A 27,836-nucleotide genomic window follows, 5' to 3' on the forward strand; every position below is an offset into this window, starting at 1 on the left:
TTATTTCTGCAATTCTATTGACTACCATATGTAAAAGTTGTCAAGTAGTTAAATATAGATTCGCAAGCATTTTGGCCACTAGGTAAATATTAAAAAGTTAAGTGAATTGCCAATGCTTCCATACATAGTATAATAACACAATGGTCAAAGATGCACCAGAACATTATGTGGGAAGAAATATATTCATACCCAATCAACATTTTTCAGGTACTTGCATTCAGAAGCATTTTATGAATCAGCACCAGATTTGCTCCAAAATAAAACTCATTTTCCCCTACTGCCCCTATTTGTTGAGAACAATACCATATATTAAGGATACATTTACATGGATCATTTTATAGAGAAAATCATTTGAAATTTAAAATTATAATACTTATTTTATGCACAACTTCAAAAACACAGAATTTAAAGACAATACCAGTGAGGCACTATCATTCTATATGACTAAAACACTACCATTCTATATGACTAGCAAACACAACACAAGGCCAATAGGCAAAATACACACTTTGGCCATCCTATACAAAAAGACTTCTGTCACAACATTCTTTCCTAAAATAAACACAATACCAAAAAAATGAAACAAGAAAAAGAAAAAATGGATTTTGACAACCCTACACAAACTGTGGCATTTCAATTTCAAGGTCTTGTAACTCTTCCATTTTTTTTAGCCTCAGTCCTTGGCACATTGGATTCATGTCAGGCAGGCCAACCTCCTCACAGTTCTCTTTAGGCTCAGCGGCTGGCTTCAAAACATAAGCTGATGTGCTGTCTGCCTCTGGAACAGATTTCTCTACATGACTCAGGAGAGTAAGAGCTGTGCTAGGAGGCACTGCTGCTGAAGGTGAAGCTGGTCTCTCCTCAGTCCCCCTGACTTTGCTGGTCAGAGTAGGTGGTTTGTAAAATGTGGTCCCAAGATGGGTCTGCAATATTCTGGGTGCTCTTGAAGGAGCAAGATGGTGAGAATGAGAGGAATGTCTCACTGGTGCCTCTCTTGCTGAACTGGCTGGCGTGTTGGGCTGTGTGTCATCGCTGGAATGGTCACCACTAACCCTGAAGCTCATTGTGACTTTTTCCTGGAGTGCACTTGGCACAATCACTGCACTCATGCCAGTTAAGTTCTTTGGTTCACATTGTTGTTCCTGAGTTTTTTGTGGAATCTGCTGATCAAAGCCATTAAATTGGAAACCAGCAGTAGTAGGGGTATCTTTTCTATTAAGTACTTCAAAAGTAAGATTCTGGCAAAATTTGTCTGAATTCACATTTCCCACATTTCTGCTGTTTCTCTCATTAGGAGAGCTTGCAATATGGAACCTATCTGTAGGCAAATGGAAATGTCTGATCTTGGTGCTTGGCATAGGCCACTGTATATCATGTTTTGCCACATCAGATTTCAGACTAAGTGGTTTTGTGGTTTTACACATATCATCCATCTTTTGGGATGATGATTCAAGTTGTTTATTATCTGAAAAAGAAGAGATTTTTTTTTAACTTCATGGAGATTGGTTAATAAGGAAGTGTGGTTATTTATAAATGGGCACTCTCTCAAAAAATATAGTCTTACATGTTTTTTCCTACATGATATTCTCAGTCATCTATGCAGAGGAATTAAAAATCCATACACCATTAAAGGCTCATTTTGAATTAAAGCATTACTTTTTAAAATTTATCTAAATCAATAGAACAATTAGCTACAAAGCACAAAATTTTAAAAAAGAACACTTCCTGAAGTAACTTGTTTTTTTTTTTTATTTTTTTAAGAGAGAGAGAGAGAGGGAGAGAGAGAGATTTTTTTAAATATTTATTGTTTAGTTATTGGCAGACACAACATCTTCGTTTGTATGTGGTGCTGAGGATCAAACCCGGGCCGCACACATGCCAGTCGAGCGCGCTACTGCTTGAGCCACATCCCCAGCCCAGTAACTTGTTTTAATATACTATCCATGAATGATTATTTTCTGGGTTAGAACATTCCTGATTTCAATAGGCAGACAATGGTAACTCTACAACAGTAACACTATTCTGTACACCAACCAAAGCCATGTCCTGAATCCCAAGGACTTTTCCTGTCAATCAATCTGCTTCCCAGATACATTCTTTCCATACTGAGGGCAACACACCAGAGAGGACTTGGATGCTCTCCCAGCTGATCCACTAATACATGGCAACATCCTCTGGTCAAAGGAAGGTTGAAGAGCTGTCAAAATTGCCATTGTGCTACTGGTCCTGAAGACTACAGATTTAACTTCTTCTCTTTCTTTTCTAGTCTGGCCCTAAGGTCCCTGTTTTCTCACCTAGAACCCTAGCTCCTCACACTCTGTCTTTGCTGAATATACCCCAGAAGCTCCTGTTACTAGAAAGGTGCAGCCCTCTGGCCAAGATCCTCATCTCCCTCCTGGGAATCATCAGAAAACTGTGTGCCTTGCCAGTGGTCTGACGGCTTTCCAATGGCCATGTTCATATCCCACAGTCCTCATCCCTGCCACCTTGTCCTTCTACCATATCCTTGGGCAGTGGTTTGCAGACAGGTGCACACCAGCATCACTTGCAAGTCATCATCTCATCTGACCTTCGTCTTCACCTGAGGCTGCTGGGCTCTCTTCTCTGGTTCCCAGGCAGTGCTCATATGATTTGTGGTCCTGGGCCCTTCTCCACATTGATAGAAGGGAGCTGAGCCATTGTGGTTGGATGGTAAACACCAGAACGTATTTACATTCCTGCAGAACTTCTAGCACCATGAAGAGTGCAGGCTCTGCAGCCAGCTGCCTGGGTGCTGGCTCATCTCCTGCTCCAGTTCTGCCCTGGGCAAATCTAGTGCATTATTCCTACCTGCCTTCTTGTGTCAAGACAGACTCCTATGTGGAGATATGTTGGCATGTAGTATTAATGATCTACTAAAGAAAAGGCTCAGAAATACCTGGTATATAATGAAAACTTCAAATATTTTAAAATTATTTATTGTTTTTACTATACCTACCTGGAAATCCAATTTTCTTGGACTGCGAAACAAGGTTACATTTAGGAATGAGACAGGATGAGGTTCAAATCCTGAATCTACAATAATTTAGGGATATGACCCTTGGCATTATTTACCTTGCTGAGACTGTTAGCTATGGCTTAAATGAGGCCAAGTTTCATAGCACAGAAATGCTAATAAGATCAAATCAGATAAATGGAATCAGTGAGTTCAGTGCTTTTCTTTGCAGAGGTAGTGGACTGTCTTTGTTTTCAGACTTTCTCAGGCTACACTCATTGATATTTCATTAATTTAATATGTCAAATTTAACATATATTGCTATATGTTGAAACATTTGGATTTAGCGCTACTAAAGCATAAATGAATGGAAGGTTTTCAACCCCCTTACCAGAAACCATTCACTGAAATAAAATGATCAAAAAACAGTGACCAAAAAGACTGGAGCCAAGAAAATGGAAGACATGTGTGCTTAATGTGCTAAAGTTAGGCCACAGGTAAAGGGACATCAAAAAACTTTAGGAGTCTTTTTTTTTTTTTTTTTTTTTTGAGTTTAAGAAGTACAGCTTTTTTCCTCCTTTGACTTTAATTGATGACAAAGAAGTAAAGGTGAAAACAAATTTCAGAAAGAGAACAGAAATAATTTATGAATTTCAAAATATCTTTCACAAGAAAGAAACAAAGCACGATATTCATTTAAATGACATTCGTTAAACTTTCTCAATGGCTAGCAAAGTTAACTAATAAAACCTTGAAGTTTGAACCAACCTTAATTTACCTTTTTTTAAAGAATGAGAATTGTAGATGGACACAATATTTTCATTTTTATTTATTTGTTTTTATATGGTTCTGAGGATCCAACTCATGGCCTCACACATGCTGAGGCAAGCATTTTACCACTGAGCTATAAGCCCAGTCCTCACCTTGGTTTTTAATCATGACTTCTTGGCAAGGTTTGAAATATGCAAACATATATGTTACATGACCAATCACCAATGAGTCATGCATCCCATTTTTCCAATGCATTTTTCTTGCATTCTGATTCCTCAAATGATGTAGCCAATTCAAAATTTTGAATTTCAATATCTGCAGTGTGGATATCCTATTGATACAAGAAAAGTTTTAAACTAAGAGCAAAATATATCTCAAAACAAACAGTTCAAAGACTATTAACTTGTTAACATAAACATCACAAATTTAATGCAATTCTATAATGGTCAAAACTCACTTGTTTGTAGAAAAATATTCTGACGTTGTGGAATGTTCTGTTGATATTACAGGTTTGGAAGGAGGGCTTTTACCCACTCGAGGTTCAACAACATAAGTACTACATGGAACATTTTGTGGCTCTAGGGACACATCGAAGATCATCTGTGCATTGGTAATGAGGAACTCTTCCAACAGGGCCTGATTGGCATACGCAGCAAGGGAGGAGGAGATGGTACCAGGAATGGTTGTAGGCCTGGGCCTCATGAGACAGGGTCCAAATATCAACCCCAACATTTTTGAGTTCATTAGGTTTTCTTTAGAATGGTCTACAGCCCTGAAAAGAAGAACACATAAAGTGTATGAGATTTGCCTAATAGAGGTCCTTAATGGTAGTTTACTATGACTTGAGAAGGGTCAAGAAAACTCAGGCTGTAGAAGACTACAAAGGGTTTGTCAAGGGTCAAGTTTGGGGGTCTAGGGAAAGAATTCTTTGTTTCATTATGATACTTACCACACACCAAACTGAATTTCAGAGTACTATATTAGGATAAAATGCATGTAAGTAGAAGGAACTACTGAACTCTTAGTAGCAGAAGGAAGAAAAATACCCCTAAAAATTGCTCCATCTTTGTATGTGGGATATACTCCCCATTTCTTATACTGGAAACTGAAACAGCACTGTCAATTTCTCTCTCACTGCCCAGTTAGTTTTCTTTTTTTAAAAAAAAAAACATATTTACCTAGAGATGGACACATACCTTTATTTTATTTATTTATTTTTATGCAGCGCTGAGTATCAAACCCAGTGTCTAATATGTGCTAGGCAAGTGTTCTACAACTAGCCACACTCCCAGCCACCACAGCTAGTTTTCTAGCCTAGATGACTCTTTCTCATGAACATCTCTCTATTCTATGGCCACCATCAATGTCTGGTTTTACTTCAAAAACTCTCAGCTTGTTACTTCTATGACTATCCAAGGAAATCTGTCTCTTCCTTGTTTAGCTATCAGGATGATACTAGCCTTATGTATGGGTAAAGAAGCTGTGATATATATATATATATATATATATATATATATATATATATATATATATATATATATATAGTGAATGTGGTAGTTTTGCTATTTGTCTTTCAGAGAATTCATCACTGATGTATAGAAATGCATTTGATTTATGGGTATTAATTTTATATCCTGCTACTTTGCCAAATTCATTTATTATTCTTGAAGTTTTCTCGTGGAGTTTTTTGGATCCTCCAACTATAAAATTATATCATTTGCAAAGAATGATAGTTTGAGTTCTTCTTTTCCTATTAGTATTCCTTTGAATTCCTTTCATCTAATTGCTCTGGCTAGAGAGGCAAGGATTATGTTGAACAATTTTTAGATGGAATGCTTCCAATTTTTCTTCATTTAGAATGATGTTAGCCTTAGGTTTAGCATAGAGAGCTTTTACTAAGTTGAGGTATGTTCCTACTACTCATACTTTTTCTAATGTTTTGAACATGAAAAGATGCTGTGTTTTGTCAAACTCTTTCTCTGCATCAATTGATATTATCATAGGATTCTTCTTTTTAAATATATTGGTGTGATGAATTAAATTTATTGATTTCTGTACATTGAACCAACCTTGCAAACCTGGAATACACAACTTGATTGTTTCTTTCATATGTTTTTGTATGTGATTTGCCAGATTTTATGGAGAATTTTTGCCTCTATGTTCATTGGGGATATGTATCTGAAATTTTCTTTCCTTGATATGTCTCTGGCTGGTTTGGGTATTAGGGTGATACTAGCTTTACAGAATGAGTTTGGAAGGGTTTCCTCCTTTTCTATTTTATGGAATAATTTGAGGCCTTCAACAGACAAATAGATAAAAAAAAAAACTTTGGTATATATGCACAATGGACTCTTACTCAGCATTACAAGAGTATAAAATAATGGCATTTTCAGGTAAATGGATGGAGTTAGTGAATACCATGAAATAAGCCAGTCCCCCCAAACCAAAAGCCAAATATTCTCTCTGATAAATAAATGCTGATCCATAATTGGGTGTTTGGTGCTGGAGGAATATTGATTGGCCACAGGGGAGGGAAGGAAGAGGAGGGGTATGTGGTAGGAAAGATGGTGGAATGAGAAAACATCATTACCCTAGGTACATGTAAGATGGCACATGAGATGTGACTCTACATCATGAACAGAGAAATGAAAATTTCTGCTCCATTTGTGTACAATGGATTAAAAACATTCTACTGTCATGTATAACTGATTCAAACTAAAAAATATATATTTTTTAAATTTTTATTTTATTTATTTATTTTTATGTGGTGCTGATCTTTGAACCCAGGGCTTTGCACATGCTCTACCTCTGAGCCAAAACTCCAGCCCCCCCAAAATACATTTAAACAAAATGTTAAAAAGGAGATCTGAATTGCTGTCAGAAGGTCTAGCAGGCAAATCTGAATATGTAAAATTCCTGATGCCAATTTCTTTAGTGAATACAGAAACAATATGGTCAACTCATCTGCCAGGTAGGTAAGATTTTCTTATCAGGCTTCTAGGAAGGGTAGCACAGTTCCTGCTACTGCTTGCTATATTGTATCCTAATAAAATCAAATTTTCCAAATGCAAAATGATTTCTTGTGTCTCCATGTCTGTTACACTCTGCCTAGTATGCTGTTCTGCACATTCTCTACCAAATCATCACACAGTTCTTAAAGTTGAACTCAAGGGCTTTTGCCTCTTCTGCTCTATCCCTACCTCCAAAACTTTCTATGCATGCCTGCAAGCTGTGCACAGCTAAAAGAAAAAGGATGATGATATACTGTGGTTATATACAGGTCTGTTCCCCAAAATGATGAGCCCACAAATAGTAGAAACCCTGTGTTTTCATCCTAGTCTCCCCAGCCAGAGCCTGGCACACAGGAGGCATCTGAGAGAACCATGTTTGCTGAATGAACATATATTCAATGTCTCCCTTTCCCAACACATAATAAAAACATCCTAAAAATCATTTTGAACATTATACCACAACAATATAAATGTACTGAAGACTATTGCCGTGTACAATTAAAAATGGTTAAGATGGTAGAAAAATTCTTACCACTTAAGATGGACGACAAGGTATTGTAGAGTGTTAAAATTGGATGGTGGCAATTGTCTTAGAAGGTCCTTGGTTTTGAGAAGAATTTGGTTGATTTCCATACACATATTTCGGTATGTGTTGTCTTCATAGTTGTCCCTTTTTGTGTCCTGTTCTTGGTTAATCTGTTGAATGACATTTGCAAGCTCCATAAATTCCTGGTACCATTGGAATAAAACCAATGGTTCTGGTAGCTAAAGAAATAAAATTATATTAAAAATACCTTTGGGCTGAGGATGTGGCTCAGAGGTAGAGCACTTGCCTAGCACATGTGTGGACCTGGGTTTCATCCTCAGCAGCACATCAAAATTAATAGATAAAATAAAGGTATTGCATCGTGCTACAACCAAAAAATAAATATTTTGAAAAAATCAACTTTTTTTTATAGTAAACAGTAAGTGAGAGTTACTCAAATAATTTAGCATGTCCCTTTAGATTTACAAAATCTAAAGACAATCTGTATTTTTTTATTTCTTTTTCAGTTCTGGGGATTGAACGTAGGGCCTCAAGCATGATAGTCAAGCACTCTAGTACTGAGCTTCATCCCTTCCCATAAAATATATGTGTTTGGTAAGGAATTGACTTAGAAAGCAAATCAAAATCTTAACTATAAATTTTATTTATGATAGTAACAAATTAATAGATAATGAGTGAAATTCTAAACTTTAAATGAATTTTAAACTTTAAGATTTATGATAGGATTTTAAGTCTTCATCTTTATTCTAAACACATTATACTAACTTCTGCCTCTCAAATAGCGTGATATTCAGCTGTTTTACTGGAACAAACATAGGATAGTACACAAATCAATAAAATGAATCAGAAAAGGCATGGATTTTATGAGTACGGGGTAAAAATATCAAAGTGCTACAGGGCCCAGATTTTACTTGGGCATGAATGAAGATCAGCACAAGATAATATGACCTACAAAACCATACTGTCAACATCTCATGAATCTTTAAAACAGGCTGATTTGCAATGAATAGATCAAAAGAAAAAATTCTTACAACAAATATCCACTGCCATAAGAATTTCAATGTTTCTACTGATCTACAATAGAAAATTCAGTGAACATTTAGCTACCTGATGTCCTATAATATTTGTAGCAATTTAGGGTGTTTCCCTGTGATCAGTTTCTTTCTTCACCACTCTGATATCTGAAGCAAGTCACTTTAACTCTTGGAGCTTTAGGTCAATGAGTCAAATAAAGGCTACTCTCTGACACTATTGCAAGAACTGAGCACACTTTCCCAAATGAAAGTCTTAGACATACAAAATTTCTCAACAGAATGCAAGTTTATTATATTGGACCCTATTCATCTCCTCTCCCTGACTGACTAAACAAGATTAAGGATGACACATTATGAGACTTCCCGTCATTCAAAGGTATCAACCTCCATTTCTCAGTTGAGGTGTCTGTAAAATGTGATTAAAGAGTTATCAATGCTTTTCTGGGCTAACATTGTAGATCCAGCAATTTATACTTAATTTCTTTCCCTCCTGCAACCCCACTAAGATACTGTACGCTCATAAGGACTAGGAAAATAGAGAAAACAAAAAGCAACAAAATTCACAAGTCGAAGAGCAGATGAACAAGTCCTGATGCAGCATTGACAAGAGAGTTGACCCTTTGTCACTCAACATGATTTTCAGAATCCTAAAGGGACATGGACAATCACTACCAGGTTTAGGTTAGGTTGATCTTGGGTTAGGTTGCATGCAGGCTAGCTGAGAAAGCTTAGCTCTCTATAGAATCCTGTCTCTACTCCATTTACTAGAGCAATCTCCTTCGTATAACACTGGAAATTTTTTCTCTGAGCAATGTGATACAGAGGCTCTCTGAATTGAGGCAATGCCAAACATAAGGCACAGAGAGGTAATTGTCTTCCAATGGAGATTTGTTGGGTATATACACACTGAAAACACAGATCCTACAGTCATCTTAGGCACTCTGGCTCCCACAGTATTGGTACTGTATCTCTAGGCAAGGAAAAAACCCTTTCCTGGGGAACTGGGGCTGTGGCTCAGTGGTAGTACAATCATCTGGCATGTGTGAGGCACTAGGGTTGATGCTCAACACCACATAAAAATAAATAAATAAACTAAAGGTATTGTGTCCATATACAATTAAAAAAAAATGCCTTCCTGGAAGGATCACACCAGTTCTAGAACAGGGAACTAGAGAAATGTAGTTAGGCATATAACAAACAGTCCACCTAGACCACTTTATAGTAAAGTTCAAAGTTTTTAAAAAGCCTTGATGTGTTCAAGTGCTTCCAATGCGATTTCAAGTCCAAACTTTAACATAACTAGACACCATGAAAGACAAAAATCAAAACGGTTAGAAAAAGAACAAATTGAAGGTCTAAAACTGTCAATATTCTGGCAACCAGTCAGATATGGTGAAAGAGTACTGGAAATGCAACTGATCTAAATTGAGATGTGCTCTAAATGAAAAATAGATACCAGATTTAAAAGAAGAAGAGCTGCAACACAAATAAATAAATAAATAAATAAATAAACAAAATACCTCATAATTTAAAACACTAGATATTCAAATTATTAAATGATATATTAAAATTTTCTTCACCTAATTTTTAAATTTTATGTTGCTATAAAAAACTTAATGCTATATATGAGGGTGACATTGTATTTCTACAGAGGTTAGAGGCTAAATAGAGAAAAGAACACTTAATGAGAAAAATCAATGAATATCCATAATAAAAAGCATAATATAGTCTTTTAAAAAATATTATCAAAGGAATAGAAAAATCAGACTTCTTGAAAATCAAAACATGATCTCACAAATGGAGTAATTTACATTAGTCAAGAAGAAAAAGACAAAGAAATGTCCTAGAAAGGTTTTGAAGAAAAAAAGAACAATACAGGAAAGGTAAGGGAAGTAGAGAACATATATGCTTGCCAGGGAAGTGCACGACCCTGAATTTTTAATTCCCAGGATTACAAAAAACAAATTTATAAATATTTATATGTGTGTTGTGTATGTGTGCACACACACACATCTCAAAATAAGAGCTTCAGGTGCAAATTACAAAGAGAGAGGATGGGTGGGGAAATGGGCAATAAAAATAAAGAAAAGTTCCAAGAACTAAAGTGCTCACAACTGGCAGAGCTCATGGAGTGGCCAGAATACTGGATGGAAATATATCCACATCAAAGTACATCATTATAAAATCTTAGAATAATTGGGGGAGCAATATTTATATGAAATATAAAATATTTTTTCTTTTTATTTGATGATAGGTTTAGAATACAAATTTAACCTGTTAAAGGTGTAAATTTAACACTTCACAGATGTTGTGCGAAGTAAATTGGGACAGATCTGCTTAATGCCTACTGTTTTCCAGAGCTTGACACAGTCTTGCCATTTTTGCCTTGTTGCCACTGACACGATAAATTCCCTTGAAGAGAAAAGAAAAACAGTATGCAATATTTTACTTTAGTACAAAGTGCCGCAGTCTGGCTGGGCACAATCAGAAGCCACTTGTCAAAAGAAACTAACTTTATTTTTAGAACCACACACGCCAAACAAAACAGTCTCTCAGGAAAAACCCTCAGAGCCCCAACTGCCACCACCAGCTTTCCACAAGCCTCTCTCTCCAACACAAGCCTCACTCCACCTCCCACAATCCTCCTGCTCTTGAGGCCTATTGGCTGGGTCACGTGGGTGGAGCCAAAAAAGTCCCCCAATGAGCAGCTCCATGGTCTGAAAGGGCAGGGAAACAGCCCAATGAGCATCACCGCAGAGGAGCCAATCAGCTAGATGTTGCTGGGGCCGCTGTGAGCCAATCATCAGCCGGCAGCTGGAAGTTTGCTGGCAGCTGGAAGTTTGCTGGGGCCCCTTCGGCTGTGGCTCTCAACAACAAAAGGCTAAATACAGACATCTAAACAGAGTTGATGGATCTACTTCAATTTTTATTGGTATTTAAAAAGTTGAATCAAATAAATAAACATTTTCCAAATAAATATGAATAAATTCAGTTATTACAAAGAAAGAGTGCTGATTTTCTTAAATTCTCTTTTTCATTAAAACAAATCAAAAAGGCATTTATGTTTTTAGAGTGTTAAGAGTTAACAACATACTTCTAAATACAAGGCTGTCTTTTCAATCTCTGTAGAACACATTTTTATTATGAAAAGAATGCCATCTGGCTCCTTTTTGGCAATGCGTGAGAATTCTGCTCTAAATAAGTGAGTTTTCCCCTGAAGTTTCTGATGTCCGCAAACAATGGCTAAGTTTACCATGCCTTTTTTATGGCAGACAAGAAGACACTAAAAGAAAATGTTTTTTGAAAGATGATTGACACACCTTAAAATTATTCACAACTAAGCAAAGTACAGGCAGACTAATAATGACAAAAATAAGTTAAAAAGTACTACTTGTGGTTTTTGAACTACATTTAACAGCAAAACAAAGTAGAAACTAGAAATAAACTGTGGGACTTTATTAAAAATGTACTGGCAGAGCCAGGTGTGATGGCATATGCCTATGATTCCAGCTACTTGAGGGGTTGAAACAGGAAGATCACAAGTTGAAGGCCAGCCCAATCTAGCAAGACCCCATTTCAAAACACAATTTTAAGAATGGGTAGAGTGCTTGTGGGGCATGCACAAGACCCTGAATTTAGTTCTCAGGAGTACAAACAAAAAAATTATATATATATATATATATATATATATATATATATATATATATGTGTGTGTGTGTGTGTGTGTGTGTGTGTGTGTGTGTGTGTGTATGCACACACATACACACGTCTCCAAATAAGTAAGATCATAACAAAAAAGTATACAGCAAAATTAAAAATTGCGATTCCAAAAAGATCTTTCCTCTTTGCATTGAACACCTCGGAATGTGACAATGCATTCACAGTATCTACATCTTGCGGGATATCTCCATTTTCTGAACTTATTGGTGGCAGCTACTCTTGCCATTAATGGTTGCTGAAATGTTCCAAGGGAACTGGGTCCTTACAACAGAAATGTTAGTATGTAAGAAGGGTAAAATGACAAAAAACATATACCACATGATATTATACTTGGAATAATTTTTAGACTTTGAGATTTTTTATATATTACAAAAAGCTATTATTTTGCATTTCTAACATGAAAAAAAACATCTCATTTCTTGATCTCTTATAAAACGCACATTTTTTTTTTCTTTTTTAGTTACTTATGACAGTGGAATGTGTTACAATTCATATTACACATATAGAGCATAATAGTTCACATCTCTGCTCATATACAAAGTATATTCATACGAATTTTTGTCTCCATACATGTATTTGGCACAATGATGACCATCTCATTCCACCATGATTTCTAACTCCATTTTCTCTCCCTTCCCCTGCCACCCCTCTGCTCTAGAGTTGGTCTATGCCTCCCTGGTTCTCCACTCCCTACCCCACGATGAATCAGCCTCCTTATATCAGAGAGAACATGTGGCATTTGTTTCTTTGGGATTGCTTAACTTCACTGAGCATTATCTTCTCCAGCACCATCCGTTTATCTGCAAATGCCATGATTTTATTCTCTTTTATTGCTGAGTATATAGGATTTTGGAAGAACCCTGCACGTTTTTATGCAGAAATTAACAAGTTGATTCTAAAATTTATATGAAAATGTTAAAGATATGGAAGAGCCAAAGAAATTTTAGAGAATTTAGACTGCTTAAGATTCACTGTAGACATACAGGATTCAAGATTTGAGATTTGGCCTAGAAAGAGACATTTAAATCAACAGAATAAAATAGAATCCAAAAGTAGACTCTCATGTATTTAGTGAAGCTATTTCTTTTTTTAAAATTGATTTTATTTTTTTAATACATGACAACTGGAATGCATTTCAATTCTTATTACACATATAGAGCACATTTTTTGTATCTCTGGATATAAAGTATGTTCATGTCAGTTTATGCCATTACACATGTACGATATTTTTTGCATTATAATTCTTAATACACATATAAACAACATTTTTTCATATCTCTGTTTGTAAATAAGCTATGATGACACCCATTTCAAGTCTTCGTATATGTACTTTGTATAATGATGTCCATCACATTCCACCATCCTTGCTATTCCACTTCCCCCTCCCTTTCCCTCCCACCCCTCTTCCCTATCTAGAATTAATCTCATACTCCCATGCTCTTCCTTTCTACCCAACTATGAGTCACTCCTCTTATATCAGAGAAAACATTCATCATTTGTCTTTTGGGGATTGGCTGACTTCACTTAGCATTATCTTCTCCAAAGCCATCCATTTACCTGCAAATGCCATGATTTTGTTCTTTTTAAATGCTGACTAACATTCCATTGTGTATAAATGCCACGTTTTTATCCATTCATTGATCTAAGGACATCTAGGTTGTCTCCACAATTTAGCTATTGTGAATTGTGCTGCTATAAACATTGATGTGGCTATGTCCCTGTAATATGCTGTTTTTAAGTCCTTTGGGTAAAGTGCGAGAGGAGGAATAGCTGGGTCAAATGGTGGTTTCATTCCCAGATTTCCAAGGAATCTCTATACTTCTTTCTCAACTGGCTCCACCAATTTGCAGTCCTACCAGCAATGTATGAGTGTACGTTTTTCCCCCATATCCTCGCCAACACTTGTTGTTTTTCTTCATAATAGCTTCCATTCTCACTGGAGTGAGATGATAGAGTAGTTTTGATTTGCATTCCTCTGCTTTCTAGAGGTGATGAGCATGTTTTCATATATTTGTTGATTGATTTTATATCCTCTTCTGAGAAGTGTCAGTTCAGATCCTTGGCCCATTTGTTGATTATTTGTTTTTTTGGTGCTTAGCTTCTTGAGGTGTTTATATACCCTAGAGATTTGTGCTCTATCTGATATGTGAGGGGTAAAAATTTTCTCCCAGGATGTAGGCTCTCTGTTCACCTCACAGATTGTTTCTTTTGCTGAGAATAAAAATTTTAGTTTGAATCCATCCCATTTATTGATTCTTCTTTTTAATTATTGAGCTATAGGAATCTTATTAAGGAAGTTGGGGCCTCATCCCACATGGTGAAGATTAGGGCCTTCTTTTTCTTCTATTAGACACAGAGTCTCTGGTTTAATTCCTAGGTCCTTGATCCATTTAAGTTTTCTGCATGGTGAGAGATAGGGTTTCAATTTTATTTGTTGCATATGGATTTCTAGTTTTCCCAGCACCATTTGTTGAAGATGCTCTCTTGTCTCCAGTGCATGTTTTTGGCACCTTTGTCTAATAGAAGATAATTTAAATTTTGTGGGTTAGTCTCTGTGTCCTCTATTGTGTACCATTTGTCTACCAGCCTGTTTTGGTACCAATACTATGCTGTTTTTGTTACTATTGCTCTGTAGTATAGTTTAAGGTCTGGTATAGGGATACAACCTGCTTCATTCTTCCTGCTTAGAGTTGCTTTAGCTATTCTGGGTTCCTTATTTTTCATGAATTTCATGATTGCATTTTTCTATTTCTATGATAAATGCCATTGGGATTTGGATGGGAATTGTGTTGAACCTGTATCGTGCTTTTGGTAATGTGGTCATTTTGATAATTTTAATCTGCCTATTCATAAACAAGCAAGGTAGATCTTTTCACCTTCTATGGTCTTCTTTTGATTTTTCTCATTAGGGTTCTGTAGTTTTGATTGTATAGTTCTTTCACATCTTTTGTTAAGTTGATTCTCAAGTATCTTTTTTTTTTAGGATATTTTGAATGGAATAGTTTTCCTCATTTCCTGCTAAGAGGATTTGTCACTGATACACAGAAATGCTTTTCATTTATGGGTTTTGATTTTATATCCTGCTACTTTGTTGAATTCATTTACTATTTCTTGAAGTTTTCTGGTGGAGTTTTTGGGGTCTTCTATGTATAGAATTATATAATCAGCAAATAGTGCTAGTTTAAGTTCTTCTTTTCCTATATTTATTCCTGTAATTTCTTTCTTCTGTCTAATTGATCTGGGCCAGTGTTTTAAGAACTATGTTGAATAGAAGTGGTCAGAGAGGGCATCCCTGACTTTTTTTCAGATTTCAGAGGGAATGCTTTCAGTTGTTCTCCCTTTAGAATAATATTGGCCTGAGGCTTAGCATAGATAGCCTTTATAATGTTGAGATATGTTCCAGTTATCCCTAGTTTTTCTAGTGTTTTGAACATAAAGGGGTGCTGTCTTTTGTCAAATGCTTTTTTTGCATCTATCAAGATGATCATATGATTCTTATCTGAAAGTCCATTCATATGATGAATTACATTTATTCGATTTCTTTATGATGAAACAACCTTACATCTCTGGGATCAATCCCACTTGATCATGGTGCACAATCTTTTGGATATGTTTTTATATTGGATTTGCCAGAATTTCATGAAGGATTTGTGCACCTATGTTCATTAGAGATATTGGTCTGAAGGTTTCTTTCTTTGAAGTGTCTGTGTCCGGTTTTGGAATCAGGATGATATTGGCCTCATAGAATGAGTTTGGAAGTACTCTCTCTTTTTTTCTATTTCCTGAGATACATTGAAGAGTGTTGGCATTAGTTCTTCTTTAAGTTCTTATAGAACTCAGCTGTGTATGCATCCGTTCCTTGGCTTTTCTTGGGTTGGTATTCTTTCGATGGCTTCTTCCATTTTTTCACAGGATATTGGTCTCTTTAAGCTGTGTATATCTTCCTGACTCAATCTGGGCAGATCATATGACTAAAGGAATTTATCAATGCCTTCACTGTCTTCTATTTTATTAGAGGATAAGTTTTCAAAATAATTTCTAATAATCTTCTGTATTTCTGTAGGGTCTGTTGTGATATTGCCTTTTCATCACGTATGCTGGTAATTTGAGTTCTTTCTCTCCTTCTCTTCGTTAGCATGGCTAAGAGTCTGTCAATTTTATTTATTTTTTCAAAGAACCAACTTTTAGTTTTGTCAATTGTTTCAATTTTTTCTTTTGTTTTGATTTCATTGATTTCAGCTCTCATTTTAATTATTTGTTGCCTTCTACTGCTTTTGCTGCTGATTTGTTCTTCTTTTTCTAGGGCTTTGGGGTGTAGTGTGAGGTCATTTATTTGTTGACTTTTTCTTCTTTTAAGGAATGAACTCCATGCAATGAATTTTTCTCTTAGTACTGCTTTCATAGTGTCCCAGAGATTTTGATATGTTGTGTCTGTGTTCTCATTTACCTCTAAGAATTTTTTATTGTCTGCCTTGATGCCTTCTGTAACCCATTGTTCATTCAGCAACATATTGTTCAGTCTCCATGTGATGCAGAATTTTTAATGTTTAGTTTGTTGTTGATTTCCAATTTTATTCCATTATGATCTGATAAAATGCATGGAAGTACCTTTACTCCTTTGTATTTGCTAAAAGTTTCCCTGTGACATAGTATATTGTCTATTTTTGAGAAAAATCCATGGGCTGCTGAGAAGAAATTGTATCTGCTTGATGCTGGTTGATATGTTCAATATATGTCAGTTAAGTCTAAGTTATTGTATTATTGAACTCTATAGTTTCTTTACTTAACTTTTGTTTGAAAGATCTGTCTAGTGGTGAGAGAGGTGGGTTAAAGACACCCAAGATTATTGTGCTGGGAGGTCAATTTGACTCTTGAACTTGAGAAGAGTTGTTTGATGAATATTTTTACACCACTGTTTGTGGCATAGATATTTATGATTGTTAAGTCTTTTGGTGTATGGTTGCCTTGAACAGTATGTAATGTCCATCTTTATCCCTTTTGATTAGCTTTAGCTTGAAGTCTACTTTATTTGATATGAGTATGGAGACCCCTGCTTGCTTTCTCAGTCTATGTGAGTGGTATGATTTTCCCAACCTTTCACCTTCAGTCTGTGTATGTCTTTTCCTATCAAATGAGAATCCTGTAGGCAGCATATTCTTGGATCATTTTTTTAAAATCCAATCTGCTAGCCTAGGTCTTTTGATTGGTGAGTTTCAGCCATTAACATTTAGGGTTACTATTGAGATATGTTTTGCATTTCCAGCCATATTTATTTATTTTTGTTACTTAATGTGACTTTGTTTCCTCTTTGATTAGTTTTTCGTTTAGTGTACTACCTCCCTCTGCTGTTTTTCATGGTTGTTTTTCAATTCCTCTTCATGAAATATTTTGCCAAGGATGTTTTGTAGTGCTGACTTTCTAGGTGTAAATTATTTTAACTTTTGTTTATCATTTAAGTTTTTCTTTCTTCTTCAAATCTGAAGCTTAGTTTTGCTGGATACAATATTTTAGTTGGAACCCATTATCTTCCAGAGTTTGAAATATATTGTTCCAGGATCTTCTAGCTTTCAGGGACTGTGTTAAAAAAAATCTGCCATTATCCTAATTGGTTTTCCCTTATATGTAATCTGATTCCTTTTTCTTCTGGCTTTTAAAATTCTCTCCTATTTCTGAATGTTTGGCATTTTCATTATAATGTGTCCTGGTGTGGGTTTTTTGTGATTTTGCATTTTCGGCGCCCTGTAGGCTTCTTGGATTTGGATTTCCATTTCATTCTTCATTTCTGAAAATATTTCTGATATTATTTCATTGAACAGATTGCTTATTCCTTTGGTTTGGGCCTGTGTGCCTTCCTCTATCCCAATAACTCTTAAATTTGGTATTTTTATGCTATCCAATATTTCTGGGATGTTCTGCTTGTGGTTTCTTATCATCTTTGCTGTGCTGCTACATTCTTTTCAAGATGATAGACTTTGTCTTCCTGGCCTGATGTCCTATCTTCTAAGTTGTCTACTCTGCTGGTGATGCTCTCATTTGTGTTTTTAATTTGGTTTATTATTTATTTCATTTCAAGGATTTCTTTCTTTCTTTCTTTTTTTATACCTCAATCTCCCTGTAGAGGTGATATTTTGCTTCTTGCATTTGTTTATGTAGCTCATTGTCAAAGTGATCTTTCAATGTCTGTATTTGTTGTCTAATGTCTTCTTTGAGATTCCAAAACATCTGAATAATGTTAATCTTGAAATGTTTCTCTGTCATTTTTTTTCTGCTGTTTCTGATAATTCTTCTAATGATGTGTGTCTTCAATTGTTTCTGCTATTTTCTTCCCTTGTCTTTTCATGTTGCTGGCATTTCTTTCCTGCTCTGTGGGACTGGTGTTATTGCTTTTATCTTATAGATTTGTAGTGCTCTTTTATATTCCAAGAACCCTCCTTTGTGGGGAAGGACAATGTTGACAGTTCCCAATATCAACAATACATCACCTATGTGTAAATTACTGCTATTAAGACATTTATACTTAGTCTCAATGTCTAGTAATGTAGGATTCAATTATAATTTAAAATATAATCAGTAATATCATAGAAGATGTACACTTTCTGGCGGTGGACAGAGAACTGGGGATCAGGTGACTGATGATATATTAACAGGGAAATATGTGGGGGAAAGGGGGTTAATAAATCTTAGGAAATTTGGAGGATAACTCTAATCAACAGTGTTAGTAGCAGGAGAATAGACAGGAGGTAATTTAGGGGAGACAAGTATGAGGGAGGACAGTAGAATGCATAAAAAAAATATATGTATTTAGAAAATTACAAGAAGTAAAAATTAGGAGGTTGAAATAGGAAGAGAGAGAGGGAGGAAGAAAAATAAAAAGAAAACAGAGAGAGAAATATAAAAGAGGGTCTTATGCAATTCCTCTATATGATATTATTCTGGTGACTCAGTTCTTAAAGTTCTATTTCATACAAAGTTCTTGGTTGCACATATGTTGGGGTTGTGAGGACCAGAGGAGGAGGGGTAGAGGAGAAAGAAAGAGGATAAAATGGAAGAGAAGAAAACAAAAAACAAAACAAACAAACAACAAATTACTCTCAGAGTTCCGTTTTCTTCTCTTCTCTTTCAGTAGGTGGAGTTGTCTAATCCAAGCTTGAGTCTCTGCAGGCAGTGGTGCAGGCAGTCCATCCTGAGGTACTTAGAAGTGAGCTGGGTGAGCAGCCACTCCTGGTCTTCTGGGGAGGTATGGGCAGGCACGCAGACCTGGGAGACAAGCAGCTTCCTCAGGTTGCTCATCAGGGCCAATAAAGGAGCACAAGCATCCAAGTGGAGGGTGCCCAGGTGCAGTGCACTTCCACCTTCTGGACAGAGTCCAACTGCAGTAATCTCAGGACCTTCCTGGTGTGGCCAGTGGGTTTCTCAAAGATCTTCAGCCTCTTGCAACACAGGTGTACCATGTCCCTTCTCTGTGTGACCCACAGGAACAACTGGGCCTAGAATTCATCCAGGGGCCTTTCTGTGAGGCACAAGTCTATGACTACCTTCAAGGGTGGCTTACCTGCCATTGCTGGACCAGGTTTAATGTTCAATTCTTCTTCATGGCCTCTGATGTGCAGGCATCGACCATGGCTCCAGACCATGTCTTCCAGAAGTGCTGGGGAACATTCCGCAAATACAGCACCTGCAGTTTCCACCTGCTGTGGGGATGAAATCAGAGTATCAGCCCTGAGGCCCCTTCCTTCACCTCTCAGCTGCTTCTCCCTGCTCCACTTCTTCCTTCTGTCTCACTCTTCTCTACACCTTTCCCCTACAATCCAGCCTAGTGTCACCCCACTTCTACAGGCTGAGGAAGGGGCAGGTACAGCCTCCATCATGGGTCACCTTAGCTGCCCCAAGCACCTCCACATACAGAAGCCACTCCCAGATGGGACTCAGCATGGCCAAGGCCTCTCCACACCTCCTTGCTGGCAGAGTAGGAAACACTTGGTCCACCCTTCAACATCCACTTTCTCTGGATCTATCAGTCATGGTCAGTTTCTTGGAACCCAAGGGTGTTCCCTTCCAGGCTACCTGGGTCCCCCTTACCTGGGGCTATCCTGCTGGGCAAGAAGCCTGTCAAGCCCATCCAGGGCCACTTGGATCATCTCAAGCTGTGGCTTCCTCATCAGGGCCCCCAGGGCAGGCAGGTGAAGGACCAGGCCTGCACCAATTTCTTCAGGACCTCAGTGTGTCCCCTGCTGAAAGCCTCCAAAAAGAGTGGTGGGAGGAGCTCTATGGGCAGGTATTCCAAATCCAGAATGGCCCTAGACTTGTCGCTCAGCAGGTTGCTCCCTGCCAGCTCCAGCAGCATGGATGGGGACTGGATGCTCATCCTGGGGAGTCTGAAAGAAGAAGGATCCTGTAAAATGGTCCAGGGAAAAGGCCACTATCCCATACCTTGCCAGCCACTGGGAATGGGGTACTGGGGAGTCTAAGCACACCTCACCCTTATGGGGGAAAGCCTTCAATTATTATTTTGTCCTTGTAAAAGTGGATTTGGAGTGTCATGTGACCTAAGGCAGTAGGCTCCTCAGTTTCTGAAACTACCATGCCTGGAAAAGGACATGTCCTCACATGGGTGACATTAGTTTTAGTTTTAGAAAATTAAATGAGCAATTGTAAAAGCACATGCCCATGTTATAAAATACTTGGAAATTACAACAGAGTCTCATGGATATCTGTTACCCTTGTGAGATTCTTCCTCCTTAGAGGGAGTTGAAGAGAACAAATAGATCAGAACAGAGTCTGTGAAGTGTTGCATGAGATAGTTTTAAGCTTTTGTTTAATTTGTTTAAACAAACAATAAAATCACAAAACCATGTAGGCCTTAAGGTATAATTTTGGGGACTTGGGACTGGGTATTGAACTCAGGGCACTCAAGCACTGAGCCACGTCTCCAGCCATATTTTGTATTTTAGTTAGAGACAGGGCCTCCCTGAGTTGCTTAGGGCCGCACTGTTGCTGAGGCTGGCTTTGAACACCAATCCTCTTGCTCCTCAGCCTACTGAGCTGATCGGATTACAGGCACATACCATCACCTGGCAATAAAGTATCATTTTAAAGGCACACAAAGTAAATATCTTAAACATCAAAAATAGAATTCCAATCAATTAGAATGATAAAGAATTTCAATCATTCTCCTTGGTTAAGAAATATTAAAGCAGCTTTGACTGAAGCTCAGTGGTGAAGTGGTCACCTAGCAAGTGTGAGGCCCTGGGTTTGATTCTCAGCAGCACATAAAAATAAATAAATAATTGGCAGAGGATATAGCTTAGTTGGTAGAGTGCTTGCTCACACACACAAGGCCCTGGCTTTATTTCCTAGTACCACCTAATACATTGATAGATTCATAAATGTATTGTGTCCCTCTCAACTAAAAAAAAAAGAAAGGAAAGAAAAAAGAAGATTTGGGCCTTTTGCAAATGCCTGTAATTCTAGCACCTGGGAAAACGGATAGGAGGATCACAGTAGATTCAAGGCCAGCCTCAGAAGAGTAGGTGCTAAGCAACTCAGTGTGACCCTGTCTCTAAATAAAATACAAAATAGACCTGGGAATGTGGCTGAGTGGTTGAGTGCCCTGAGTTCAATCTCTGGAACAAAAGTCGAGAAAGAAAGAAAATTGAAAGCAACATAAACTAAAGTGGAAATCCTAATGTTCAGCATAAAGTTAAAATCACACTGAGAGGCAAAATCTAAGTCTTAAATTGGTGCATAAGAAAAAATCAAATACAAAATTGTTCCTACCTCTGCACAGATGAGGTGGGAATGTTGTAGTGCTCAGGGTGGTGAATGACTTACAGGACCTGAGCAGATGGCCAGGCTGGGATCCTCAGCATGCCAGGGTTGGACTCCTGGGCTCCAGGACACTTGTGTTTCTCCTCTGGCTCTGAAGAAGCTTTTATTGACCTCCCTGACCACGCCCCCAACTCCACCTTTTGACTATCATGCAATCAGAAAGCAGTATCTGATCACATTCCCCAATCTCCACCCATGTAACCCAGATTGGATTTTCTTTCTCCAGATTAACTGATATAGTCAGATTTTCATGCATGCGTGCAGAATCAGGGATAGTGAGGGTCAAGGATGCCTCTGTCCCTGCACTCCACACCATAGACTAATTTTGCCCATATGTGACCCTCCTGCTCCTGCCTGTGAGACAGAAAAGCCCTTAATCCCTAAACTAAGAAAAACTAAAACTCCAAAATATCATTGTAAAGGAAACCTTGTTCATATCAAAATTAATTAAAAAATAATTTTAAAAAATTCCAGAGAGAAAACAGGTTTTTGAAGAAAAGTAGCATCACCCATGAAGAAAACAGAATGGACACCAGATATCCAACTGCCAACAGTCACGTAGGTATCCAGTTACCTTGCAGCATATCTAGACCCACTGAGAGAGAAGGCATGGACAAGGAGGGTGGAATCAGTCTTCAAGGCTTAGGAAAGACCTCTTCAGTTTGTCTCTTTGTACTGGGGATTAAACCCATTGGTGCTCTACCACTGAGCCAGATCCCCAGCCCTTTCTATTTTTTTTTTTTTTAATTTAAAGACAGGTTCTCACTGAATTGCTTAGTTCCTCACTAAGTTGCTGAGGCTGGCCTCAAACTTGCCATCCTCCTGTCACAGTCTCCTTTTTTTTTTTTTAAACAATGTAGGTACTGACATTAATTTCTTTTCCTTTGGCACTGGGGATGGAACCCAGGGGAGCTGTACCACCAAGCTGCATCCCCAGCCCTTTTCATTTCATTTCAATTAACTAATTAAATTATTCATTTATGTAGTTTTGATACCGAGGATTGAACCCAGGGGCACTGTACCACTGAGCTACACTGCCAGCCTATTTTATTTTTATTTTATAATTTTTTTTTTTTATTTTGAGACAGGTTCTTGCTAAATTGCTGAGACTGTCCTTGAATTTGAGATCTTCTGGCCTTAGCCTCCTAAGTAGATGGGATAACAAGTGTTCACCATCACACCTTATTTCAAATTAAAAATTTAAAAGGTAAAGCATTTGCCTAGCATGTACAAGGCCCTGGGTTTGATCCATAGCACCAAAAATAAATAAACCTGTAAATCCAAAACCTGTGTTCAAGTATACTTGTTAGAGGTTGTTTATTTGTTTGTTTTTTCCATGAATCTGATTGTAGTTACTTGTAGGAAAAAAATCCAAATGGTAATTCATATGATAAACACTTAGAAGAGCCATGGTTAAAAATCTGTTGGTAATATGCTGTAACCAGCTATTAACAAGGTGATTTGGTTGTTTTAATATAGTGTCCAGAACTATGTCTGACAATATGTTAGTTTTTTTTAAATAAATTTAGTGCGATTTTGAAGCAAATATTAATAAACAGCCAAATAAATATAACTTGAAAAAGTTATGTCTTATTTGACAGGGTTTCCCATCATATCAAATTAGGCTAATTGGGTTAATATCTCTCTTCTAGAAATCACTTGAGAATTTTTGGAGCCTTTCTGTAATATCCCAATGTTAGCTCAAGGTCAAGTGACAATGTAGAATTTGATCCTAGAGAAGTTAGTCAACAATCTCAAAAGGTTTAAAGCACTTAGTGAAAGTAGGGTCTTAGATCATTATAAAAGATAAGTCATTTAGCCAGAGTGATGAAAGATTTTGAAAGCTAATACAGAAAGTTATGTCATAGGAAATAGTACTTCAACTTTTATCATAGATGACTAAGTTTTCCTTTTTTTCAAGTAATCAGAGACCTTGTTAAAACCAACCTAAAACTTCAGAGGCTGAAGGTTCAAAGCCAGCCTCAGCAAGAGCAAGGCACTACTAAGCAACTCAGTGAGACCCTGTCTCTAAAGAAAAACACAAAATATGACTGGGGATGGGGCTCAGTGGTCGAGTACCCCCCTGAGTTCAATCCCCAGTTTGTGTCCCACACCACCCCCCAAATAAACCTAATCTGAAGCATAAAAAGTTACCTCCCCCCAGTACTGAGCATTGAACCAGGGGTACTCTACCACTAAGCCACATGCTGAGTCATTTTGGTTTTATTTTTAAATAGGCTTGACAAATTGCCAAGTCTCATCTGAATCTTGACATCCTCCTGCCTCAGCCTTCTGGGAAGCTGGAATTACATGCATCGCCCACTTCACCTGTCTTGAAATGCACTTCTTAGAGTGAAGCTCTTTGACAGCTGTTCATCTGGAACATTCACATGAAAGCCATCACAATTTTTAATTATCTTTGGTAACATTTGCCCACCAATTTCAAAATGTGCTTAAGAATGAACCATAATAGTCTCAGCTGGAATGCAGGAGAAAGGCTCTCATGGAGTTCCTTGGAATTTGTGGGTCCCATTCTGTGTTTTATTAATCTCTTGAGAACCAAAGATAAAATGTTATGATCTTATTTGGAAAGTCAGGGGTTTGGAATCATTTCTTTTGGATAAGGTAGTGGTTTTGGCAGAGTCCTCCTGAAAGATTCTTTGATCAAACTACCAAGATTAAGGACCGTCTCCTGCATGGTCCCTTGGCCTCCATTTTTGTCAGGTTTTTGGTACAAATAAATTCATTTTGATTTGCAGACTTTCACGGTAGCAGCATCAGCAGGGACACTGTGGTCATGGAATATTCTAAGCCATGGTCAGTGTTGGCTTCCTTGAGTTGTGTAAATCTGATGGCAATCATTTGGTACACACATGGCTGCTGGACTGTGTGTGTTTGTGTGTTTGTGTGTGTGTGTGTTTGTGTGTGTGTATTGGTACTGGGGATTAAACTTGAGGCATTTTACTACTGAGCTGCATCCTGAACACTTTTTCTTTTTTAATTTGGGAGAGGATCTCAGTATTGGAACCTTCAATCCTCCTGACTCAGCCTCCCAAGTTGCTGGGATTAGAGGTGTGCATCTTGGTACCTGGCCATAGATCATTTAAAACCCTTGAGAGACTACATTGCACCAGTGGGCAAGTAGCATACCTATAAGATGAATAATAGCCTTGGACTGCAAAATTCCTCTGGATGAAGCTTCCAGGGAACCCAGATTTATCCTGCTGAATATGTCAATGATGTAGGGTGTGCTCATTGATAAAAGGCTCTCATTTCTTCTTTAAAAACATTTAGATTTTTATCAGAAATATCACTTTTTACTAGTTATGGCACAAGTGACTTCCTGATGAACAGCAGGACAAAGAGATCACTTCTCCTCTGGAGTCCTCCTAGGCCAAATCCCTCTCAGATTGCACTGCAAGTAGACAATTCAAAGTGTTCAAACTTTTTATAACAGTTGCTAAAATATTAATAAGTGGTTTTCTTTCCAATTTAGAGATTCCTACCTGAGGTACAATTTCACTTACAGAAGAATGAAATCCTTAGCCCTTTCTGGTCATAGGTACATTAATCCATTTTCTGTTACTGTTATAAAATACCTGAGACAGGCTCAGTTTATTTTTTTTAAACAGATTTATTTATCCCACAGTTCTGAAAGATGCAAGGCCAAAATCAGGCAGCCCTCTTGGTTTGGCCTGTGGGAGGAAGCCAGGGCAAAACCCAGGGCTCAGGCTCAGGCTTCTAAACAGCTCTCAGGAGGACTGACTCAGCATCTCAGGAGAGCCATTCCTTTCTAAGAACACACATCCAATGACCTCCCAGGAGATTCTGCCTCCTAAAATCACCACAATGAGGTTTATCTTTCTAATACATGAAGCTTTCTAATACACAAAACTGCACCAAACCATAGCATAGGGATACAGCTTGATGTGACCAGAGCCATCTCAGTCATAACTGCCATTTTACCCACCAGTTAATCCTGACACACATCTCAAGCCCTGGAGGCCAACAAAGTTGTTAACAATCACAGAAACATGTTGTCCCAGTCTCTGATTCTCAGACCTTTACTTTTCTTTTGCCATTTCTTTTGTACTGGGGATGTAACCCAAGGGTGTTTTACCCACCATCACTTTTTATTTTTTTTATTTTAAGACAGGATCTCACTAAGTTGCTGAAGATCTTTCTGAGTTCCCCGGATGGCCTTGAACTTGCCATCCTCCTGCCTCAGCCTTCCCAGCTGCTGAGATTACAGGCATGACCCCACCCAGCCTGGCCTGACCTGTTTCTTAATATCCACTGATGTGTCAGAGACATTATTGTTTTTGAGAATGTCCAGGTATCATCCCAGTGGCAGTCCAGCATCTTGCTGCTGCCTGAGAAATGCTTCTGTCCTTTAGTCTCCAATAAATAGCATTGGATGCAATCCTGGGTCTATCTGTCCCTAGCATTGGTCTCATGGACCCATCTTCCTTGGTAAGGTTATATAAGTTGCTTTGAGAAGATTATCAAGAGCCAAAAGCATCCTGGAGTGTAGTACAGGGCCACATTTCTCTGAAGCACAAAACAATTGGGCTTGGTAACATATGACAGACTAATCAGAGGTCAATACATGTAGGACCTTAAGTTAGGGATGTCTCCAGCTTTTTAAGAGGATCTCTGGCCTTTTCAGGTAGGAGACAGGATGAGCTACTGGGCTCAACCCACTTAGGTGGAAAATTTTATTTTATTTTATTTTTTTGTTGTTGTTGTCACACAAGGTGAATCATCTAGCATTCATGAGAGAAAGGGTCAAAGTGAATCCCATTATCCAACTCTTGGTGGTGGTATGATGTCACAGTCCTTTACCACATCTTCCTCTGCATATTGACAGGAGGAATGTGTAGTTTTGTGATAGTAGGAGCAAATGCGACTCCATTTTGTTTTATGACTTCATCCTGTAAAACAACCATGCCAAGTAAAAGAGTCATGACTGGGGCAAGATGTTCTTTTCCTTTTGCTAAAGAAACCTTTAAGAACACAGAACTACCTAATGTGGCATTGTTTCTGTAACTAGGGTAACAGGGCTCTGTTTCTGTAACTGGGGTGACTGGGCTGTGATTGTTTAGGCTTCCCTCCGCTTGACTGCACTGTCCTACTTCTGTAACCTGGCTTGCTTGCATTGGCTAGACCCCCCCCCCCCAAACATCCCTTTTGCGGTTTTCAGGCTTATAAGGAGTGCCCTTGCAATTGTTCGGGGCTGATCAGGGGAACAGCTTTATGTTCTGGTCAGCCGCCACTGGTGTGCTTCAATAAAGGCTTGATTCAATTATACATGAGTGGTCTGGAAGTCAGTTTATGAAACTCTGGGACAAAGCTTGAACTATAACATTTGGGGGCTCACCCTGGATCCATTTCTTCCTTACCCTCACACCAAATTTGCCAACAATGATGGGCCTTTGGACCTCGGCCCTGGAGTAGAGGGGAGCTCCTGAGAGATGTTCCTCAGCCTCACTCCGAGGACGATTCCAATCCATCCTAGGATGCTCTGAAAAGCCTCCTGCCGGCTGTCAGTTCTGGGGAGTCGACTCAGGGGGAAAAGGTCAGATTGGACACAGTCGCTTACACCTTCCCCGGGACAGGACGAGACGTTGTCACTGTATCCCTGGAGGTCTCCCTGTGTGACCTCATCTGTCTGTATGTGGGGCCCACTGGAGGCCTCCCTGGGAGGCCTCATCTGTCTGGGGGCAGGACGAGACGTGGTCTCTGCCCCATTAGAAGTCTCCCTGTGTGACCTCATCAATTGTTGCTTGTCCAGTGTCTGTTCTGCTGTTTGTCATTTCTCCAGTGTCTTCTGCTGTTGGTCATTTGTCCAGTGTCAGTTTGCCAGCCATTTGTTCTGTTTGTAGGGTCTCTGCCCCATTAGAGGCCTCCCTGTGTGATCTCAGTGATTGTTGCTGGTCCTGTGTCCGTTC

At 38.2% G+C, this 27,836-nt stretch overlaps 1 protein-coding gene across 1 annotated transcript; it reads right to left on the minus strand.

Annotated features, from left to right (window-relative positions):
• Positions 1-614: 614 nt before the first annotated feature.
• On the minus strand, positions 615-27,398 carry LOC139707389 (rho GTPase-activating protein 29-like). Its single transcript, XM_071618624.1, is given in 10 exon segments — positions 615-1,465; positions 3,968-4,076; positions 4,199-4,517; positions 7,289-7,521; positions 10,612-10,749; positions 11,432-11,622; positions 12,181-12,318; positions 19,610-19,745; positions 20,258-20,449; positions 27,288-27,398. Coding segments are annotated over 10 exon segments (2,418 nt in total).
• Between the last annotated feature and the right edge of the window lie 438 nt (positions 27,399-27,836).

The sequence above is a fragment of the Marmota flaviventris genome, chromosome 10 (assembly GCF_047511675.1).
Source record: "Marmota flaviventris isolate mMarFla1 chromosome 10, mMarFla1.hap1, whole genome shotgun sequence".
NCBI classification, from domain to species: domain Eukaryota; kingdom Metazoa; phylum Chordata; class Mammalia; order Rodentia; family Sciuridae; genus Marmota; species Marmota flaviventris.